Genomic DNA, 21931 nt, shown 5'->3' with positions numbered 1-21931 from the left:
CTGTGAAGGTTGCCAAGGAGGACTAAAGCTGCCAGTCAGCCTTAGTGAGCTGCCGTTTGGGCATGCATGTGGATGGGGTAGGAGTCAGCAGATGGAGAGCACACGGGAAATGGTCGCTTGAGTATACATCAGAAAGAACGAACCACTCAAGATGATGGGAAAGCTGGGGAGTGCAAAAGAATAGGTCCAAATGGGAATACGTGTGCGAGGAGTCAGAAAGGAAAGTGGATGCTCCAGTGCTGAGGCAGAAGAAGTTGAGTTGGTTAAGAAGGTCAGCCAAGAGGGCACCTCTCTGACAGGTCCTGGGAGAACTTCAAAGGGGATGATGTGCATTAAAGTCACTGAGTAGCAAAAATGGGGGAGGTAGAAGCCCAATAAGCTGAAGGAAGTCTGCTCTGGTGACATCGAAAGATGGAGGTACATAAATGGTACAGAAGGAGAAAGTCAGGTGGCGATGGAAATGCGAACGGCAACAGCTTGAAGACGGGTAGTCAGGGAGGTGGGTTGATTATGAAGGTCATCCTGTACGAGCAGCATAACGCCCCCACAAGATGGAATGCCAATCTCAGGGGGAAGGTCAAAATAAACTGGTAAGTAATATGAAAGCTCAAAGCAGTCTTGAGGGTGCAATTTCATTTCCTGAAGGCAGAGTACATGGGGATGATGCAATGCTAGAATCATTTGTAAATCCTCTTTGTGGAACCAAAGGCCATGAATGTTCCATTGGAGGACAGTCATGAGGAGGAAGAGATGTAGGGGTTTCAACTCGGTGGCTGCCGAGGGACAGCTGGTGGAGAGTCACTACTACAGGGCACAGAAGCAGGAGGATCCAGCTCCATGGGGTCCACAGGAGCATCGGCGTGCTTGTGTGGTTGGTTTGTGGAGTCCAATGCCGAAAAATGGTTGGTGGTGCACACCAGTGAGACAGAGGCCAGCCAGGGTAAGTGACCATGTGGTGACACCATCAAGCAGGATCTTTGAGTCTGTAAAGGAGAAGACTGTTTGTCTTTAGCCTACTTCTTCAAGCAATTCTGGTTAGAGGAAGACTTGAGTGTTGTTTGGCTGGAGGGATGGAGGAAGTCTTCTCGGAAGTACTCCTTCTGTCCTTTACTGCCTGCCAGTTGTGTAGTGGGTAGCTTAGCCCCTTTAGGCGAGAGTTTGACAGTTTTTTGCACAGCGGGAATGGAGAATGGCAATGCTACCTTGACACTTGGCGATTTCACAACCTCACAGCCAAATTAGAGGTCACATTAGCTGCCAAACAGGAGAACACAGGGTTTGTGACTCACCAATAACTTGTGAGCTGCTCAATAAGGCACTTTTTCCTTTATCCAAATCTCTTGAACAGCCCGTTCATCTAGATACACAGGACAATCCTGGAAGGAGGTGGCATGGTCACTGGGTGTCGACAAGATGTTCTAGTGTGGTTAAACTGATGACACTGGTAGCAGCGCACTGGATTCAGAATGTACTGTCAGACTGTGATGATTTCATAGCCTGCTTTAATCTTGGACAGCAGCACCACCCTATCAAAGGTGAGGAAAAGAGTGCGGGTGGGCACCAAGGAGGAATCGACCTTTTTCATTACACAATGGACAGCAATGACACCCTGATCAGAGAGGTAAGATTGTATTTCAGCCTCAGTTAAACCATCAAGAAGCCTGGTGTAAATAACACCACAGGAAGAATTCAAAGTTCTATGTGACTCGACACGAACAGGGTAGCCATGGAGAAGCGAGGCAGCAAGTAATTGTTGTGCTTGAGAATCAGAAGCTGTCTCCAAAAGCAAAGTGCCATTCCATAAATGAGAACAGGATTTCACAGGACCAACAATGGCATCAACACCTTTCTGAATAATAAATGGATCGACTGTGGTGAAGGACTGGCCATCTTCAGTACGAGATACCACAAGGAACCATGTGCAGCGGGAAAGGTCTACAAATCAGTAGCCTCATTACGTTCATGTTTCATCAAACTCGATGGAGAGGATGATTGACTCATCGTGAGGAAATCCCCCATGATTGCCAGAATCTCCAATGGCACACTCCTTCCAACTAGGGGCCCTCTTTACAAGGGGGCGCACCTGCCATAGGTGATTGTTCACACCTCCCAAACACCTGATGGAGGAACCAATGGGCAGTTTGGGAAGGTTACAGCTCAGGCAATTCCTGGGCCTGACCTGTACCAGGGGGTATGTGCGAACCCTATCTGTTGATCCGGGGCTGGGAATTATGCGTTACCCAGTCACCTTTTACACATCATACACATGGGCTGGCCTTCAGGGGCGCACAGGGAGGAAGAAGAAAAAAGAGAATCCTCAAATACCAAAGCGGAGGAACAAGAGGAGAAGGGAAACAAAGACAGGAAAATGGAGCCAAAAAGAAAGTTGAGACTGTTTGCAGGTCAGTGACAGAATGCAAAACATTCTCAATAATACCCCAGACATGTTCCCCAAGAGAGGGGAAAAAGAATAGCAAGAGGATAGACATACAGCACAGAAGGGAAAAAGTCCTACAAAGGCTGGGGCCCTGTAGTAGTGAAGCACGAACCCGCCAAAGGGTGGCGAGCCTCCTAGGGGGGTATGTATTGGAAATACTGATAAAATTCTCGAGCATTCATATATATTGAAAATAGTGTGTTCTGTTTTGATTCATTTTTCAACTGTAACTTTATAAGGTATTTTAGAGGTAGTTAACATGTTCTTTTAAGGATCACAGTACATGACACATTAAAAAAATCAATGAAAATGGAAGGACTGATAAAATTATTCATCTTTGCTTAAAGATACAAATAATATGAGTACATAATGTACAACTGACCTGTCGAAGTCCTTTTTCTTTTTTCTCCACCAAGATTCTTGCTCTACTTCCAGTTCATCACCTTCAGCTCTGTCTGCGGTTTCCATTTCATTCTGTGTTTTTACTAAAATAGAAGGACACAGCATTTAAAAGCAATAAAGAGAAAATTGCAAATAACTTATTTGCTTACACACACACACACACACACACACACACACACACACTCACTCACTCACTCACTCACTCACTCACTCTCTCTTTAGATTAGATTAGATTAATACTTGTTCCATAGATCATGAATACGACACTTCATAATGATGTGGAATGTTTTAGGTTAATAAAAGATGTCTGTGCAAGATATTACATTACACAAAATATTGCATGACACTATGTTCCCCCCCCCCCCCCCCCCTTAATTTATATCTAAAAATTCAGCCAATGAGTAGGAGTTGTCATCTAGAAATTCTTTTAATTTATTTTTAAATGTTAGTTGGCTATCTGTCAGGCTTTTTTTGATGCTGTTTGGTAGGTGACCAAAGACTTTTGTGGCAGCATAATGCAGCATAATTTACCCCTTTCTGTGCCAAAGTCAGATTTAACCCTACATAATGAAGATCATCCTTTATCCTGGTGTTATAGCTATGCACACTGCTATTACTTTTGAACTGGGTTGGATTATGAACAACAAATTTCATAAGTGAATACATATACTGTGAGGTTACTGTGAGGATCCCTAGATCCTTAAATAGATGTCTGCAGGATGACCGTGGGTGGGCTCCAGCAATTATTCTGATTACACGTTTTTGAGCAATGAATACTTTTCTACTCAACGATGAATTACCCCAGAATATGATGCCATATGAAAGCAGTGAATGAAAGTAGGCATAGTAAGCTAATTTAGTGAGATTCTTATCACCAAACTTTGCAATAACCCTAACAGCATACGTAGCTGAACTCAGACATTTCAGCAGACCATCAGTGCGTTGCTTCCAGTTTAACCTCTCATCAATGGACACACCTAAAAATTTTGAAAATCCTGCCTAAGCTACAGACTTCTGTTCAAAGTCTATATTTATTACTGGAGTTGCGCCATTTACTGTATGGAATTGTATATACTGTGTTTTATCAAAATTTAATGAATGTCCGTTTGATGAGAAACACTTAATAACTTTGTGAAAAACATCATTAACAATTACATCACTTAGTTCTTGGTTTTTGGATGTTATTACTATACTTGTATCATCAGCAAAAAGAACTAACTTTGCATCTTCATCAATGTGGAATAGTTTGTCATTAATGTATATCAAGAAAAGTAAAGGACCTGTGGGACCCCGTACTTGATAGCCCCCCCCAGTTTGAGGAATCAGCTGTTGTTTTAACATTACATGAACCACTTATTTCAACTTTCTGCATTCTTCCAGTTAAGTATGAATTAAACCATTTGTGCACTGCCCCCCTCAAACCATAATGATTTAGCTTATCTAAAAGAAATCCATGATTTACACAATCAAAGGCCTTTGAGAGATCACAAAAAATACCAATGGGTGATGTCCGATTATTCAGAGCATTTAATATTTGATCAGTGAAAGCGTATATAACATTTTTTGTTGAAAAGCCTTTCTGAAAACCAAACTGACATTTTGTTAGTACTTTATTTTTACAAATACGGGAGGCTACTCTTGAATACATTACTTTCTCAAAAATTTTTGATAGAGCTGTCAGAAGAGAGATTGGGCGGTAGTTGTTGACATCTGACGTATCCTCCTTTTTATGCAATGGTTTTACAATGGCATATTTCAGTCTATCGGGGAAAACACCCTGCTCCAAAGAGCTATTACATATGTGGCTGAGAATCCTATTTACTGTGGGGAACAAGCTTTAAGTACCTTGCTGGAAATGCCATCAATTCTGTAAGAGCTTTTACTTGTCAGTGAGTTTATTGTTTTACTGATTTCAGAGGGAGAGGTTGGTGGAATTACAGTTGTTTCAAACTGCACAGGTATGGCCTCTTCTATTTTCTCCACAACATTTAAAAAATGATTATTGAAAATATTTTCAATTTCTGATTGTTTGTTAGTACACTTGTCATTCAGTTTTATGGCACTCAAGTCTTCCTGTGCTCTTGGTTGCCCTGTTTCCCTTTCAATAATATTCGAAATTGCTTTAATTTTATTATCAGAGTTACTGATCTCAGACATGATACACATGCTTCTGGATTTTTTAATAACTATTCTTAGTACAGCACAATAGTTTTTATAATATTGAACAGTTTTGGGGTCAGTACTCCCTCTTGCTGTTGGATACAGTTCTCTTTTATGGTTGCAAGATATTCTTATTCCTTTAGTTAGCCAAGGTTTTTTGTGTGTTTTCTTGGAATTATGTTTAACTATTTTCTTGGGAAAACAATTTTCAAATACCCTTAAAAATGTATTGTGAAATAAGTTATATTTCAAGTTTGCATCGGGTTCCTTATACACTTCATCCCAGTCTAGCTGCTGTAGGCTCCCCCTAAAGTTTGCAATATTTATATTGCTAATTGAACGCACTGCTTTGAAAGTCTAATTTGATATACTGCATGGAGCTACGTCATGTACTGTAACTAGCTGTGCACCATGATCTGAAAGACCATTCTCAACAGGATAAGCATTTATGTCCTTAAACTTATCTTGGTCTGTGTGTGTGTGTGTGTGTGTGTGTGTGTGTGTGTGTGTGTGTGTGTGTGTGATATCAGTAGACATTAATAGAAAATTTGCTTTCCTTATGCGATGTATCCATCATTAAACTAGACATTCACTTAGAAAGTGGCAGGCATCTCTGAGCCAAGTGGTTGAAGCATCATGGAGTTGGAAAATGAAATTCTTCACATATTTATCAGTTTTAGAAAGAAGCCTGTTCTGTAAAAGTACTAGATAAATAAATAAATGGTTTATTTTTGCATAATAACTTAATAGTCATGAGTATAGTCAGTTTACAAACACAATAACATTAAAAAAAGTTTAGAAGTAAAGATAAGTTATACACAATAAACATTAAAAATCCCTGATGGATTACAAACATTTATCAATTAACAGTTGCTTTAATTTTGTCTTAAATATGTTTCCTTTTAACAATTTTGTATTATTTGGCAATCTGTTACAAAAATGTCTTCCAGTAGAAAATGCACTATGATCTGTTGCTATTTTATTACTGAATTTTATATAGTAATTTTTTTCTTGTATTATAATTATGGATTTCACAACTGATTACACTATGCTCCATATTTTTTTTTACAAACAGTATAGTTCTGAGAACATATGATGAACACTGTTAGGATGTTATACTTAATGAAATATTCTCTGCAGGACTGACACTTACTAATATTAGCCATTATTCTAATTGCTCTTTTCTGGGCTCTAAAAGCCCTATCCATACATACTGTTGGTGTCCCACTCCAAATCTTGATACCATATTGCAGGTGGGAGTGTATAATTCCAAAATAGATTTGTCTTAAAGCAGGTTGCGCTATGATGCTAGAAAGACATTTTAGCAGGTAGGTTTTACATGTAAGATGTTTGTCTACTTTAATACCCAGGAATTTATGTTTATCAATTGTTTCATCTGATAGTTCTTGTTCTGTATCCACTTGCCTTGAACTATAATTTAGCAGAAACTCCATAAGAATTGTCTTGTCCTTATTTAGTAACAATTTGTTTTTGGTGAGATATTCTGAGATGAGGCTTATGTTCTCTGCATTATTTTGCACTGATAACTGTTTTTAGAGCCCCAACTTATGAAGGAGGTATCATCAGCATAATTTACTATGTTTGAATTTTGTGGAATTGTTATATCATTGATGTACACAATAAACAAAAAAGGCCCGATAATGCTTCCCTGAGGGACTCCAGAGTTAAGAATTTTATAAGATGATTTTACTGTTTGTGTGTGTCTCCCAGTTGCATTATACAGCTTTACACATTGTCTCCTGCCAGCAAGGTACGATCTTAAAAAATCTAAAGCAACTCCTCTGACTCCATAAGTTTCTAATTTATGTAGAACAGAATGATTTACAGAGTCAGAAGCTTTGGATAGGTCTAAAAAGGTGCCAATAACTTTGTTTCCATCATCAAGTTTATTCAATACCACTTGCAAAAATGTAGCTATAGCTATTATTGTGGGCCAGACCTTCGTGAAACCATGCTGACAGTTTTTTAATCAATTGTACATACAGAAAAATGATTCAAGTTCATCTAGATGTAGCCTTTCCAACAGCTTACTAAGTAGTGATGTCAATGAAATAGGTCTATTATTTTGTATATCTGTAGTTATCCCCTTTTTAAGCACCAGTATTATTTCAGAGACTTTTAACAGGTCAGGAAATGACCCCTGACTGAAAGCACTGTTTATTAAATGTTGTAGTAGCTTTATTAATTCATTACAGCATTCTTTCAGAAATTTCGCTGAGATGTCATCCCAGCAACTGGATGTATTTAATTTTAAGTTGGAAATGGTTTTCAGAATTCCTAATTTTGTAACACACCCCACGAAGAATTAATTGCTAACATTATTGAGATTTAGCACCTGTGGTGGGTTTATCACATCCTCCTTACTCATCTTACTAAACTGGTCTATGAATCTCTCACATACTTCCTTTGGGTCAGTCAGCAATTTTTCATTCACTTATTATGTTATTGCACACTACATTGTCGCTCCCTCCATTTTCCATATTTACTACACTCCACACTATTTTGTTAACATTACTAGATTGCCTCATCTGTTCAGCATGCATCTGTGCTTTTAATATCTTAAGTGCTTCCCTGTAGGTTTTCCTACAGGCTTTGTATTTATATTGGAAGTACTGCAGTTTGTTGTCTCTAAAAAGAATGTATAAATCCTTCATATCTTCCTTTAATTTTATCACGTTAGGGGGAAGTTTATGATTCCTGATATTGTCAGTTTTCCTTAGTATTTTGACCACTGGGCACACTTGATTAAGACAATGGGTTAATGTCGTATAAAATTTGTCACTTTTATTTAAAATCTTCTGTTTCATATAGACCTACCTGATGCCAATTTATCTGTGCCAGAGTTTCCTTTAACATACAATACTCAAGTTTTCTTTTGTAGGTAAATAGATCTCCATCAGATACTATTTCTTTTTCTTATGAAGCTCAGGACTAATGCATTATGATCTGAAATGTGATTCTCAACAGTTCTAACTACAAGATCTTCCTTTCTTAAGTTCATAATAACATGATCAATACATGTCCGAGAGTCACATGTAATTCTTGTTGGTGTTGAATTCACATGGGTGTAATTATAGGACTGTAAAATATCAATATATCTAAGATAATTTATACTATTAGTTAAGGAATCTATGTTCACAACCCTACTACTATAGTCTGTCTTTTACGAGGTGAGAGCTTGTCAACAAGTTCCTTTAAATGACAGAAAAATTCTTCCATGTTACTGTTAGGGGATCTGTACATGCTTGCTATTATTCAACTGCTATTTTTAAGCTTTATTCTTATTACAGCTATTTCAAAAATCATCGCACATACAAGTTTACCTACCCAATCAATTTTTTCACACTAGACACCATAAAATTGAACAATTTCCATAGTTTAAACATAGTGCCCTAATTCAAATATTTTTTTTTTTTATTCCCTTGTTCACACATGAGTTATCGATCAGATCATACCGATGCAGGACAGTAGTAACAATCATGTTTTTCTACTTATTTTCTTCAAGGAAATTCTTCAGAGCTTCAATGGAGACACCACCTTCATTGCTTCCCACATCCTTCACACCACGTACACAAAGTAAGAAATCATTGGTATGCAGCATTTTACCTTTCAAGTCAGCGCCTTGTACAATGTTTTTTGTTTTCATGCTGGGTTTCACAACACTGCTCACTTGAATATGATTGTTTAAGTTACTTAGAATTTCACCTAGCTTTCTTCTATGGCTGTCTGTGAGTAAAATCACATAGCACTTTAGTGTATGTTTCATGGAAGAATTACAGAGTTCATTGAAGGAGTCACTAACTGCATTGCCATGATTATATTTGCACTGTGAACTGCACCCGTTTTCTTTATCAGCAGTCATTAACAGTCACAGATATATTAAGCCATATTCATTGAAAAAGAAATATCCATAAACTTTTGGTACTGGTACTTTGCAAATCACATTATATTTTGGGAAACCCATTTCATGTTCAATTGTTTTGTGAAAATTTTGGTGTCATGAAATGCAGACATTGTAAAACGTGCTTCATCATTAACATATGGTAGGGAGTTATTAACACATTCCATGGTTCATAGCATACATTCAAAAAATTCTGCTTACTTTACTTTGTCATTTTTTATGAAGTGTCTGTGCAAATGATTTGAATAGTAAACTGCTTCTCAAATCACACCAGAGTGATGCATGCAATAGTCTAAGTTTTCTGTTCACCCTGTTCATTGACTTCCATGACTTGAAATCAAAATACTCCCTAATTTGTGTGATGTTCACATCCAATAAGAAACATTTACATGAGCTCTATTTTATTCTAATAACATTTATTTTCTTTTGATAGGGAAATGCTGGAATCATGACCAAAGGAACACAAGTTTGGTTTTACTGAAATCAAACTATATACTTCATAATAACCACTTTCTTCCCAATTAAAGTTAATGAAAGCTAAGACTGTTCTAGTGGCTGCAACTTTATGAATGCTCTTGTGGTCCCATTTGAAAACTTATTTTACTATTTTAAAATGATATATAGTTCACTGAAATTTGACTTATGGTTACACATTTATAAACATTTGAAACTGGGTCAATTTTTCGGAACCAACCTATAATTATCAAAAAGGTACTGGAAAGTAGAAATATCAGCTGCAAAGTCCAATATACACTTCCTAGAAATTGACACACAGAAAAAAGGGTCCCAGGCCTACTATTTTTCTGAAGTAATGATCTCCGTGATGATATATGGAAGTAACACAAATAAAAATTTACATTAAGGGAACAAATCTGGAAGAAATGGCTCAAAGAGACACAAGAGTATTACTTGCACTGGGCAGATACCAGTTTAGCAACAATATACAGGAAATGTCTTCACAAGTTATAAGAACAGTTAAAGCAAATGTTGCTTTATTACTATTGATGAATAACTTCACCACTGTATAACAGTTTACACAATATTCAAAACAGTAGAATGGGCTACTTAGTTCTTAGGCAACTAGCTGTATGCTTTCCACCCACAAGTATGATTCCCATTCATACAATGAGGATTTGTCCTTTCTACAAATATGATTTTTTTTATTGCCTTCTGGATGCTTTTTTTCCTAAAATGATTTTAAAAAAACTTACTATGGGTCCTAAATTTTAAAGTTATGTGGAATTTCAGAGTACAAATTCTGATTAACACATGAACATTTGTTTGTATTCCATTTTTGTTTTGTTTTGTCATATGAAGTTTGTAAGATTACGCCCACTGCTGTAAGTCTGGCATCTGTGAGGGCAGGCTCTGTAGACATAAGACTGGTGTAGAACAATGCAGATGCAAGGTAAACATAAACATATTAAAAGCAGACTACATGAGACACCCAGGCAGGAAGGAACATACCACAGTTAGAAGAAGACCCATACTGCAGTTGTCCACAAGTCTGGAAAGAGGGGAAACTCTAGCACAATGCTTCTTTTGTGAACATGGCCTGTAATGGTAGTGTTGTGACTCGTCAATATTTCAAAGTGCCGCCGCACAGTTACGCACATCCTCTACATTCGGCACTGTCTGCCAGCCATGCAGCAGCAGCGCCACCTAAGCAGCCAGACAGCCAACGTCCGCTAGACTTGGACTCAGTTATGATTTGACTGTTAAAGTGTACACATGTCTTACTCTGTTTACTTGATTTGTGACTTTCATGTATTGCATCTTCCTTGAAACATATTTGTTCAAGTTGAAGTTATTACAATTGGCGAAGAGGATGGGATTTTTCTTTTCCATAGTTGACCCACATGTTTCCATGGCTACTTTAGAGCAACTATTGCAAGATCTCATAGAACAGCAATCGCTTCTCACAAATGCGATTCGTGATTTCGTCATGGCATCAAATGCGGGGCATCTCCTGTCGTCGTCTCTACCTACTTTTCCTCCTTATGACGAGACGGCGGAAGACTGGTCTGATTACGAAAAACGTCTTCGACAGCAATTCTTGGCATTTCATGTCGCGGACGAACAAACATGTAAGTCTCTGTTCCTTTCATGGATTTCACCTCAAATGTATCGGTTGTTGTTGCAATTGGCTCCTTTGAAAGATCCTGCATCTTTGTCCTTTGCTGAAATGTGCTCACTTCTGTCTGTCTATTTTCAAAAGCAAACACATGTGGTAGCCTCTCGTGTTGCCTTTTATCGTTGTCAAAAACAACCAAATCAATCCTATCGCGCTTGGGCTGCTGAACTTCACAGCCTCAGTAGAAAGTTTCAATTTGTTACTGAAGTTCACAAAGAATCCTACGCCAATTCCATGGTACGAGATGCTATTATCCGATCTGCGTGCGACAAAGAAGTTAGGCAATGTGCCCTTCAGTTGGCAAATCCGACTCTAGATGAAGTCCTATCCATCGCTGAGTCTTTTGAAATTTCTCACGCCGCTGGAGCGCAAATAGAGGCATGGGGCGACGTCAGGGAAATACAACCTCTGTGCGATGTTGACGAAGCGTGTGGCGTGTCCCCGCCGGCTGACATGGCTGCAGTACGCTCCCAAGCACAGCCTCGGCCTAACTGTAAACAAATCTCTAAGAAACTGCAGCAAAACCCACGGCAACCTCCTTCATGTCCGCGGTGTTTTATGAAACATTCATGAGAAGATTGTCCACAACATTGGGCCATGTGTCACAAATGCAAAAAAAAAGGGTCATGTGTCATCCGTTTGCAAATCCGACCACATACATGATGTTCCTGAACATGACGCTGATTCTGATTCTGTGTTGTCTGTCAATTGTACTTCTTCCCTTTCAGGGAAGTTATTCCTCACTGTCCAAATACTTGGTCGAGATGTTCGCATGCAGGTGGATACTGGTTCTGCTGCCACTATAATCAGTTCTCAGACGTATCTTCAGTTGGGTTCTCCAATCCTGTCACCTGTCACTAGGCAATTACGGACTTACAATAAACAGAAGATTTCTCTCTTGGGACAATTTGATGCTGAGGTATCTTAAAAATCTGTCGTTCGCACTGTCCCCATATTTGTGGTTGACCATAGTAACACGGAGAATCATTTTGGTTTCGATGCCTTTCGCGTTTTTGGGTTCTCCATAGATGACTCAGTCAATATTGTCTCTGATGATATTCCTTATGCTCAGTTGGATTCCTTGTTGACGACATTTTTGTCCCTTTTTGCTCCTGGGTTAGGCCGTGCAAATGACTTTGAAGCTCATATCACGCTTAAACCCACTGCTCGGCCTAAGTTTTTTTGGGCTCAGCCCATTCCTCTGGTCCTTTGTGATCAGGTCAAACGGGAGCTGGATCGTCTCACTGCTTCAGGGGTCTTGCTTCCTGTCACTTCCAGTGAGTGGTCCTCTTCTGTCGTCGTTGTTGCTAAGCCAAATGGTGATACTCGTCTCTGTGGCGATTTCAAAGCCACTGTAAATGCTCAATGCCTTATCGACACTTACCCTATGCCTCGACCTGAAGAATTGTTCACTAAACTTGCTGTAGGCCAGTATTTTTCTAAACTTGACCTGTCAGAAGCTTATCATCAACTTCCTCATGATGCTGCTTCCTGGCAGTTTCTGGTCCTTAACATGCCTTTTGGCCTCTATCAATACCAATGATTGCCATTTGGGGTTGCCAGCGCCCCTGCTCTATTTCAGCGATTCTTGGAACAATTATTGCTCACTGTCCCTGGGTGTATAAATTACAAGGACGACATTGTTGTCACTGTCTCCACCACTGACGACCATCTTCAAAATCTCCACACACTTTTTCATGTCTTCCAGACTGCTGGTCTTAAGTGTAATCTTCAGAAATCAAAATTTTTTCAGGCATCTATCACGTACTTGGGGTTTCAACTCTCTCGGGATGGTATTCGTCCGCTTCAGCAAACTGTTGCTGCGATCAATGCCCTTCCTCGCCCTACATCCGTTAAGTAACTGCAGGCCTTCTTGGGGAAAATAGCATACTATCACAAGTTTTTACCGTCTGCTGCTTCGATGGCTCAGCCGTTGCATCGCCTGTTGCATAAAAACGTGCCTTTTCACTGGTCCGCGTCATGTGATGCAGCTTTCCAGAAATTGAAGACTATGCTGAAAAAGGTCCTGTGCCTGGCTACTTATCGACCTGGCCAAAATCTTGTTCTTGCCACTATTGAGTCTATGAGATATCTACACAAATAGTATACCAAACAATAGCTGATGGGGTCAAGTAATGCCACTGAAAATCTTTCACTGTTGGCCATCACACAACTACAGTTATAGCTTCATCAGTTAATACTAAGTATACAAACTCATGCCAGAACTTTGAACCTTCCACTGTTGCACAGAATATGAACCAGTACATGAAAACTAGAAACTTTCACTTTTCTTTATGTAAAATATGCAATCTTACGTTTGATTCAGTAGTAACTTGGGTAACCAGTTACAATGGTAATTAGTAAAGACATAAAGTCATTAGAACTGGGTGCCTCTACTGTATAATCTGATGGCACAACAATAATGAGTGCAGAAAAATGCTTTATATGAATACAGCAGTGTTAATGTGTCGAATGCATTTTAACGTGTTTCTGCATATTTATTAATGAGTGTATGTGCCTGTGTTTCATAATTTAATTAATTATTCATGTATCATTTAACATATATCACCAAGCCAGGTCTCAAAAGGTACAGCCAAAAGAAGTACTCCTTTTAGCATCTGCAAGTGTGCTACAAGTTTGTTTAAATTTGAGTAGTGGTCCATGTTATTAAATTTGTGGTTTAAATGAAAATGTGGGAGAACAGCACTAATGACGAATTTTTTTCAGAGTCCACACAGGATACAGTGGCCGGTGAATAGTAATGAATTTTCATCCAAAGCACTGTGCTAGTACATTCAGTTGTTTGGGAGGCATGGTCACCATTGCTTTCTCACTTTCGGCTAGCTGGTAACACAATTCACTGACAGAATCAAGTTTCGTGGCCTGCAATCTTTATCAAATGATTTTACATAAACTACTGGTAAAAAATCTCATTTTTGCATTACTTATGGGTTTATATGTCACCTTAATATTGAAGTTATTTGTTAATGGTCTAGTTATTGTGATGTTTGCATTTCAGTAAGATACTGTGCAAAATTCGAAATAATTTGCAGTCAAAAATAGGGGTTGGTATGATTTTGTGTTTGATGCATATTAAATCATATGAAATGTGGCTAACACATTGAATTTTTCTTTAGACTTGGGTGGAGATCTCTATTGTCACCCATCTCGAGAAAATTGATTTTAAGCAGCATACTCATTCACAATCATGTTCACAAGGGATAAAGCCAGAATGAAATATTCATAACATTTCTCATATTTCATAAATGGCTTAAGATACCAAAAAAGATTTTGGCAAATGATAACACACAAAGAGGAGAGTATTTTGCCATACGGGTAATATGCAAAACTTCATTACCTACTGTGTTATTTCACTAACTACAGACTTTGGATGAATCAATGTAATTTTTAAAGGTTGTCAATTGCTGATGAAACGAGAACTGCTGTGGGTTTTGGAACAATATAAATGAGGACATAACATCTTTATTTTTGTACTGAGGATGTGCTTTTACATAAGCTATTGACATTACTTGACTTCAGTTCCTCACTTAATAAACCACTGTTTCAGGATTCTGTTGCAACTTTGCCTGCACAATTCATTGGTGAACTGGTACTGTGTAAATTGCACTGAGTTTTGGCAAAAGAACCAAATTTTAACATGGCAACAGAAGAAATGTAGGTTTTCTTCAAAATTCACCACTCGATGTTTATATGAAAGCTACAAATGGTTAACAAGTCAGGTGAAAATAAATCTCTATTTTTGTTGCATTATCAGTGGAATTCTCTTTAGACATTAAAAACTACTATAAGCTGCTGTAGATTTTCGTAAGTGTGGACTTTGGTAATTTTCCTAATAGCTCTGGTCAGTTAGGCTGTACCCACATTACCTGTACATTAGGTGTGATGCATATGTGCCAGGATGTGCCAGGAGTTACCTCATAAGGGTTGCTTTCTTTACATATACAATTAGTGTCTTACTAGACTTCCCTAAAAACTGGAAGCAGTGAACCATCTAAAAACTGAGTGAGGATATATATAATGGGCTGGGTAACCTACAAAATATTTTTGTCCTACATAGCTATCCACCTGTCTGTTACTTAAAAGTAAACAGTATGAATCGCAAAACAAATTGTGAATATTTATACAGGTTAATTAAAAAACTGCTGATTCATCATGTAAAACAGAGGAATGTTGTTATAAAAATGAAGAAAACAATGGAAATGTATCTTAGACCACTATAAAATGCAGTTTCCCCAAGAAAAAGGTAAAATAATAATAAAAAATATATCAACATCATTTCAGTATCTCGTCAGACTTACATAAAACATGTTTCTGTTATTCAGAACAACTTTTGCATTTATCAGCAGAGAACTCTTACCTTTGATCGTAATGAAAAATGTTCTATTGAGTATAAAATAACAACAACAATAATACATAGTTTTTTATTTTTGTGCATGTAAACTGTACTTGCATCAATAGTAATTGATTTGGTTGCATAAAAGCCTAATTTCTATTACTTATAAAATGCAATTATACAGATATAATATACACTATGGATTAATGTTGAATGATTTGTGGTTCTAATTATGTGAAAAAGTGAGAGAGAGAGAGAGAGAGATGTTGTTGGTTCTCAGTTTCTCTCTAACACATTAATTTATGTTCCTTTTCCTACCTACACTACCGATACTGCTTGTAATCCTAACATCACTACATCACACTCTACTAAATTGTAGTTTTGGTACAGTGCAACTCTAATACTAACCAAAGCAAAGGTGACAGTGGATCTTTTTGGATGATGGGCATGGAAGTGCTCTACTTAATATTTACAAAAAAAAATATGAGTGTAGTGTTTGGTTTAGACTGGCACTCGCCCTCCAGAACTCAGAATTTCTTCTATAGTGCACTGGCAGCCCACCAGCAATCCCCATCACTGCTGCTCTCTCCATACTTGTCCAGTCAATTGTGTATCTACTGGTCACATTATTTTGTACACCCTCTATTATATGTTTGGATGCCAGTTCAGAAGGAATCTGTGTCAGTTGGCAGTGACGATTTTCAAGCAATATTCTGGGTAATGAGTCAGCAATGTGTGGGGATTATTTTACTTTTTGGTAAGACTTAGTACAATTTTAACAACTTCTGTGCTAGAATCTGGCTGACTGTTAAGATACCTTCATTTTCACAAGGAGGCCTTTGAACTTGGAAAATTCTCTAGTAGTTTTGAATGATTAGTATTACAGGGTAGTAAAGACTTGGGAATGTACTTTCATATTCATCAGACTCACTACACAAGGCAAGTGCAGCACAGTCTGATGGCTTTGGGCTGTCTTTTGTCATTCTCAAAATCATCACAATGCCTTCATTTTTCAATGGAGATGGTGGTGGCTACAACACTGTGGTCTAGTGGCACAGAGTGGTTGACCTCTATGGTGGCTGGGTTGAGTTAAGATGGTGGGTTGTCATCAGGATGATAAACAATGGTTGCTCAAGGAAACATCTTTATTAGACATACATTTTATTGGAGAATTAACTACAACTCTTGTAGCGATGCAAATATGGCTGTGATGATGCAGCAAGCATCCAGTAGCCTATTTCATGCCAGCAGCTGGGCAAGAATGCTGACAGGTTGAGTCCATGGCAGGATATGTACTGTTTTGGCATGGTTCTGCAGCTCAAGGCAGCATATGCCAGTTGGCATGGAAATCCACCAAGATTCTTATTGCAGAAGACAGCCCACAGCAGTAGTGTCTGCTCTCATCAGTGGAGGTGTACAGCATCAGTACGCAATTTGGTAATACCTAAACAGAACTTCTGCTCCAGAGTATTCTATGGCACTGACCCATCCTTCAGCTACACCATTGTGAAATTAAATTCAATGCAAGATTTATATCTAAATGACTGATTTTTGGGCCCTGAGCAGTGAAGGTGAAGTTGATACAATGCATTACACCCCAAAATACTACTATTGTCTCCCACATTAATTAACAAAACTAATAAATGATCAAGGAATGGAATCTTCTGGAATAAGACACAATATTCAAGATAACTATATAGTTATTACAAAAGAACAAGAATGACATCAGACATAAACAAAAATAAACAACATTGATCACACTCAAGCACCTGTCTAATGACATAAAGTATGCACCGATGTATGGTTGAAAAAGTGGGGGAGTAGATGGAAAATCAATTACACCTCTGACTTTAAATGTGGATGACATGAGCTCACAATCTACTTCAGTTGACAGTGATTGTAAACCACAAAGCTGCAAGCTACTGTGACATGCACACATTAAACAGCAACTACAACTGTTTAAACAAGCATTATGTGGATGGTGAAAATTCACCTCTAAGGTTCATCATATGCCGGCCCTGCAATATGCTTACCTTACACCTGCAAGAGTCTGCAATGCAGCCACCAGTGTGCTTCTACATTGACTTGAACTGTGGATCTCCTCCTCCTCCTCCTCCTGACCCAGGACTATTAAGCTTTCTGCAGATCAAAACCCACAACCACGATCTAACATGACTCCTGGCCAAAGCCCAGATCTTCATCTCCCTCACTTCATGGAAAAAAAACTACCTACCAATCAAAATGCAGCAGCACTCCTTTATGCCAATCACATAATTCTCCTTTCTCAGTACAGCCTCCTTCAGAAGATGGGCAAATTCCTTTCATTATTACTTGCTATGACAGAGAACAGACACTTTCCGGTACATCATCTGATGTAACAGTCAGATTTCCAATCAAAGCACCTTTTCTCTGCTTGCATGGGAAGGTCCATAAAAAACACTGGGTGAATATCTCTCTGCAAACCTTTGGGACAAAGTTCTGTGACCCACTAAGAGACCTCCTATGCACATGGCTGGAGTGGTCCCCTGCTGTTCAGGCCATGTTCACCAGCATGCCTCCCTCTGCATGAAAGCAGCGACAAAGTCTCCCAGGCCACACTGAAATACCTGTGCCTGCGTCCACCCCTTGCTATCTGACCTGACACCAATAAAGTGACTATTTTGCCATCTATGCCCAGTGAGCTTCCCTTCACCCAGCTGCAGCTCTAACTGGCCAACAAAATATTTCTCTCTCTCTCTCTCTCTCTCTCTCTCTCTCTCTCTCTCTCTCTCTCTCTCTCTCTCTCTCTCTCTCTCTCTCTCTCTCCTCAGCAATCACAGATGCTGTAGACCAAGTGCTGCATCAACGATCTGCTTCCAACCCCTTGTACCTCTCGCAGCCTCTCTCCAGCCTCCGGAAATTCCTAATGCTGTGATGTCCTTCTCTACGTCATCTTTCCACCTTGTACGAGGTCAGCCCAATGGTCTTGTTGCCTGGAGAGTTCCTTCAAATGCTTTCTTGGTGATTCTATTGTTTTCCATTCTGGCCACATGTCCAGCCCATTGCAGTCTCCTACTTTTTAATTTCTGGATGATAGTGGGTTGCTTCATTAACTGATAAATTTCATTGTTCTTTTGAATTCTCCATATGCCATTCTCCAACACAGGTACCCAGATTTTTCTCATTACTTTTCTTTCAAAAGCATTCAATTTTTCTCTTTCATTCTTTGTAAGCGTCCAGCTTTCTGAACCATACAGTACTATGGGGCAGATAATAATGTTGTATATCTTCATCTTCATGGTGATTGACAAAGCTTTAATTTTAAGTGGGTTGCTTAGTGAGTACAGACATCTTGACCCTGAGGCTATTCTTTCATTTATATCCATTGTTATGATATTTTTACTGCTGAAACGTGATCCAAGGTATTTAAACTGGAGAACATTTCTGAATTTAGAATGCTGGTCAATTTCAAAGTAAGGATTTGGGTTTATGACTCTACCTACTTCCATATATTCGGTTTTTTCTTGGTTAGTCAAAAGCCCAATTTTGCTGGCACTGTGCCCGAGAGATCAGTACAAAATATTCTACCACACATAAACTTAGTGCTGTCACCTAAAATTACTCCATACAATTAGGTACCAACAAACTCAGTGCCGCGCGGGATTAGCCGAGCGGTCTAAGGTGCTGCAGTCATGGACTTTGCGGCTGGTCCCAGTGGAGGTTCGAGTCCTCCCTCGGGCGAGGGTGTGTGTGTTTGTCCTTAGGATAATTTAGGTTAAGTAGTGTGTAAGCTTAGGGACTGATGACCTTAGCAGTTAAGTCCCATAAGACTTCACACACATTTGAACATTTTTTTTAACTCAGTACCGAACAATTGTCAACTCTCTTTAACACCCACCATATCAGTCACAGTGTCATCCTAACTTGACATAAGTGCCTTATTTATGTACGTCCACATGCTCTGAGTAATTAAAGTGAATGAAAGGTGAGCCTAAGGATTTGCACCTCACAAGCCCTATAAAAATTGAGCAGAATTTTCAGGTATTATCCCCACCATGTGCCAGCCACATATCTTAGTGCATTCATCCTTGTTTCCATCTTAGAAGTGGTACCATTTATGTGAGGTCTCCACACTAGTCTTTAGTCAATTCTCATGCCTAGAAACTTAGCTTAACCCCTGAATGGGATATTTACTCCACCAACCCTCAAACTGTCTGGGCAATTTGGAACTCTCTTTGCATAAAAATAACTATTGCTGATTTTTCCTGTGTTATCACAAGGGCATTCTCTTTCAATCTGATACTAAGGTTTGATACAGCATGATCCATAATTTCTTTTGCCATTTGTATGGAATAAGCTGTCAAATACAGCCAAAGATCATCAGTGAACTATAATGCAGATACTCTTGTTGAGAAACATTTTTCAAGGTCTTGCGTGTACACTATGTACAGGAGAGGGCTCAGTATGGCTCCCTGAGGGAGACCATTGTTGACTATCCAAGGCCTGATGTCTTTACTACAATACTTAACATAGATTTTTTTTCTGAGAGTGAAGATTTAATGCCAGAGATTAGTTTCACAGGTAAACTTGTTGAAACAAGTTTTCTTTCCAGTATCACAATTTTCAAATTGTCACAAGCCCCTGTTACATCACAGAATGTTATAAACAAGAAACATTTGTTCATGGAGGCCCACTGAATGTCAGTTGTCAAGAACCCTATGTTGTCAAGAGCACTCTTTCCCTTCTGAAATCTAAATTGGGTATTGGGAAGAACATCATTCCTCTTCATCCACCATTCTAAGCTGTTTTTAACCATTCTTTCAAGTGTCTTTGATAAACATGAAGATAGTACTATTGGTCTGTAAGAAAACAGGTTTAGACTATCTTTGTTTGGTTTAAAAATGAGAAATAAATGGACCACATACCCTATTTCATTGTATAACCTTCATAATAGAAAAAGTGCTTCAGATGGCAAGTTTTGGATCATGCTATAACGTATTTCATTGATACCAGGTGCTGCACTGAGTGAATTTTGTAAAGCATTAATGAATCCTTGTTCTTGCAAAGGGGTACACAATTCATGTTCTGTTTCATCATCACACATGTAAAAATATTTGTTGTGGCTTGAAGCTGGTGAAATTCTGCCCAAGAACGGCTCTACCAAAGCATTTGTTTCTCAAAAAATTCAGTATTTGATTTCCCACTTCTAAAACACCTGATCTTTTGCCAGACTTCTGTCATGCTAGTAACTACTCATATCAACTCACAGTACTGAATCCAAAATTCTATTTGGCCCCCTTATAAACGTTTTTCGTTGTTGCTTCCATTCACTTTTAATGTAAAAAAATCCAACATTTGTGCCTTTCTGTATTGTGATGGAATGTTACACAAAGGATAGTTGCTACTCACCACACAATGGAGATGCTGAGTTGCAGACAGGCATATCAGAAAGATCGTCAGAAAGTGAGCTTTTGGCCAATTAGTCCTTTGTTGACAAAAGCCTTGTTGGCCAAAAGCTCACTTTCCAACAGTCTTTTTGTTGTACCTATATGCGACTCAGCATCTCCACTATATGGTGAGCAGCAACTACCCTTTTCATAATATTGTACATTCCATCCTCGATTTTCCATAGTTTGTATTGTGATAAAGCTAATCTTCTCCTTGCTACTGCCCTAGAGCAGTGCATGTTCCACCAAACAACTACCAGTCATATGTCTTTATTGCTGCTTCTTAGGGGAGTGATACTTCTAGTAGCCGCTCATTCAGTTAGTGAGACGAGCTTTCCATACTCACCAACTCTCTTGCGAATATTGAAATTGTCTTGTATTTCTTGGATTACAATTTCTTGATAATGTTCCCAGTTTGTTTTTCTAATATTCCATATAGCAGTGAGGTTATATACTGATAGCAACTATATTCACAATGATCTTTGTAAGCATACGGTAATGATCTGATCCTAGAGAATCCTGGAGTACTTGCTACATAGACATTATTGCAATGCAAGGGGAGCACAGTGATGGGTCTAATGCAGAATTTCCTCTCTCAAGAGCCAAAATCATTATCGGAGAGCTTTCATTTATAACAGTTAGTGATTTATTATCCAACAATGTCAGAATAGACTTGCTCCTCCAATAATTAAACATGCAGACCCAACTGCCACATAGACACACTGCTTGCCAGGCACCTAACAGTTCTCAGCAATCAGTTCCAGATGGTACTCATACAAAACTAATGTCTGCTTCCACAACACATCTATCAGAGCATCCTATCCATCAGAAATTGCTGTCCTATAGCCCATGCTTCAATTACTTCAAATGTCAGTAACTATGGAGCTTAGTACATAAAATATACAGAGGTTGTATCTGTTGAAACAAAGCCTCCCACTGAACTTCATTTAGTAGGGTTTTTGGTGGAATGCACAATACAAAAGATATTTTCATACTGCCTAACTCAGTCCTATTAGCCCCAGCTTGGAATCAAAAATTATACAGATTTAAGGCTACTGGTTAGTGGGTTTACGATCCCTGATTAGAATTGCTACTC

General features: G+C 38.7%; 1 protein-coding gene across 1 annotated transcript in view; it reads right to left on the bottom strand.

Annotated features, from left to right (window-relative positions):
- Positions 1 to 21931, bottom strand: part of LOC124721524 (muscle calcium channel subunit alpha-1-like) — an 857532-nt gene that overhangs the window by 400018 nt on the left and 435583 nt on the right. The window contains exon 10 of the mRNA XM_047246542.1: positions 2820 to 2922. Within this exon, the coding sequence (XP_047102498.1) occupies positions 2820 to 2922 (103 nt within the window). The remainder of the gene's footprint in view (positions 1 to 2819; positions 2923 to 21931) is intronic.

This window comes from Schistocerca piceifrons, chromosome X, assembly GCF_021461385.2.
Source record: "Schistocerca piceifrons isolate TAMUIC-IGC-003096 chromosome X, iqSchPice1.1, whole genome shotgun sequence".
Lineage (NCBI taxonomy): Eukaryota > Metazoa > Arthropoda > Insecta > Orthoptera > Acrididae > Schistocerca > Schistocerca piceifrons.
The sequence above is the reverse complement of the archived record's forward strand: the minus strand, read 5'-3'. Positions and strand labels throughout refer to the sequence as shown.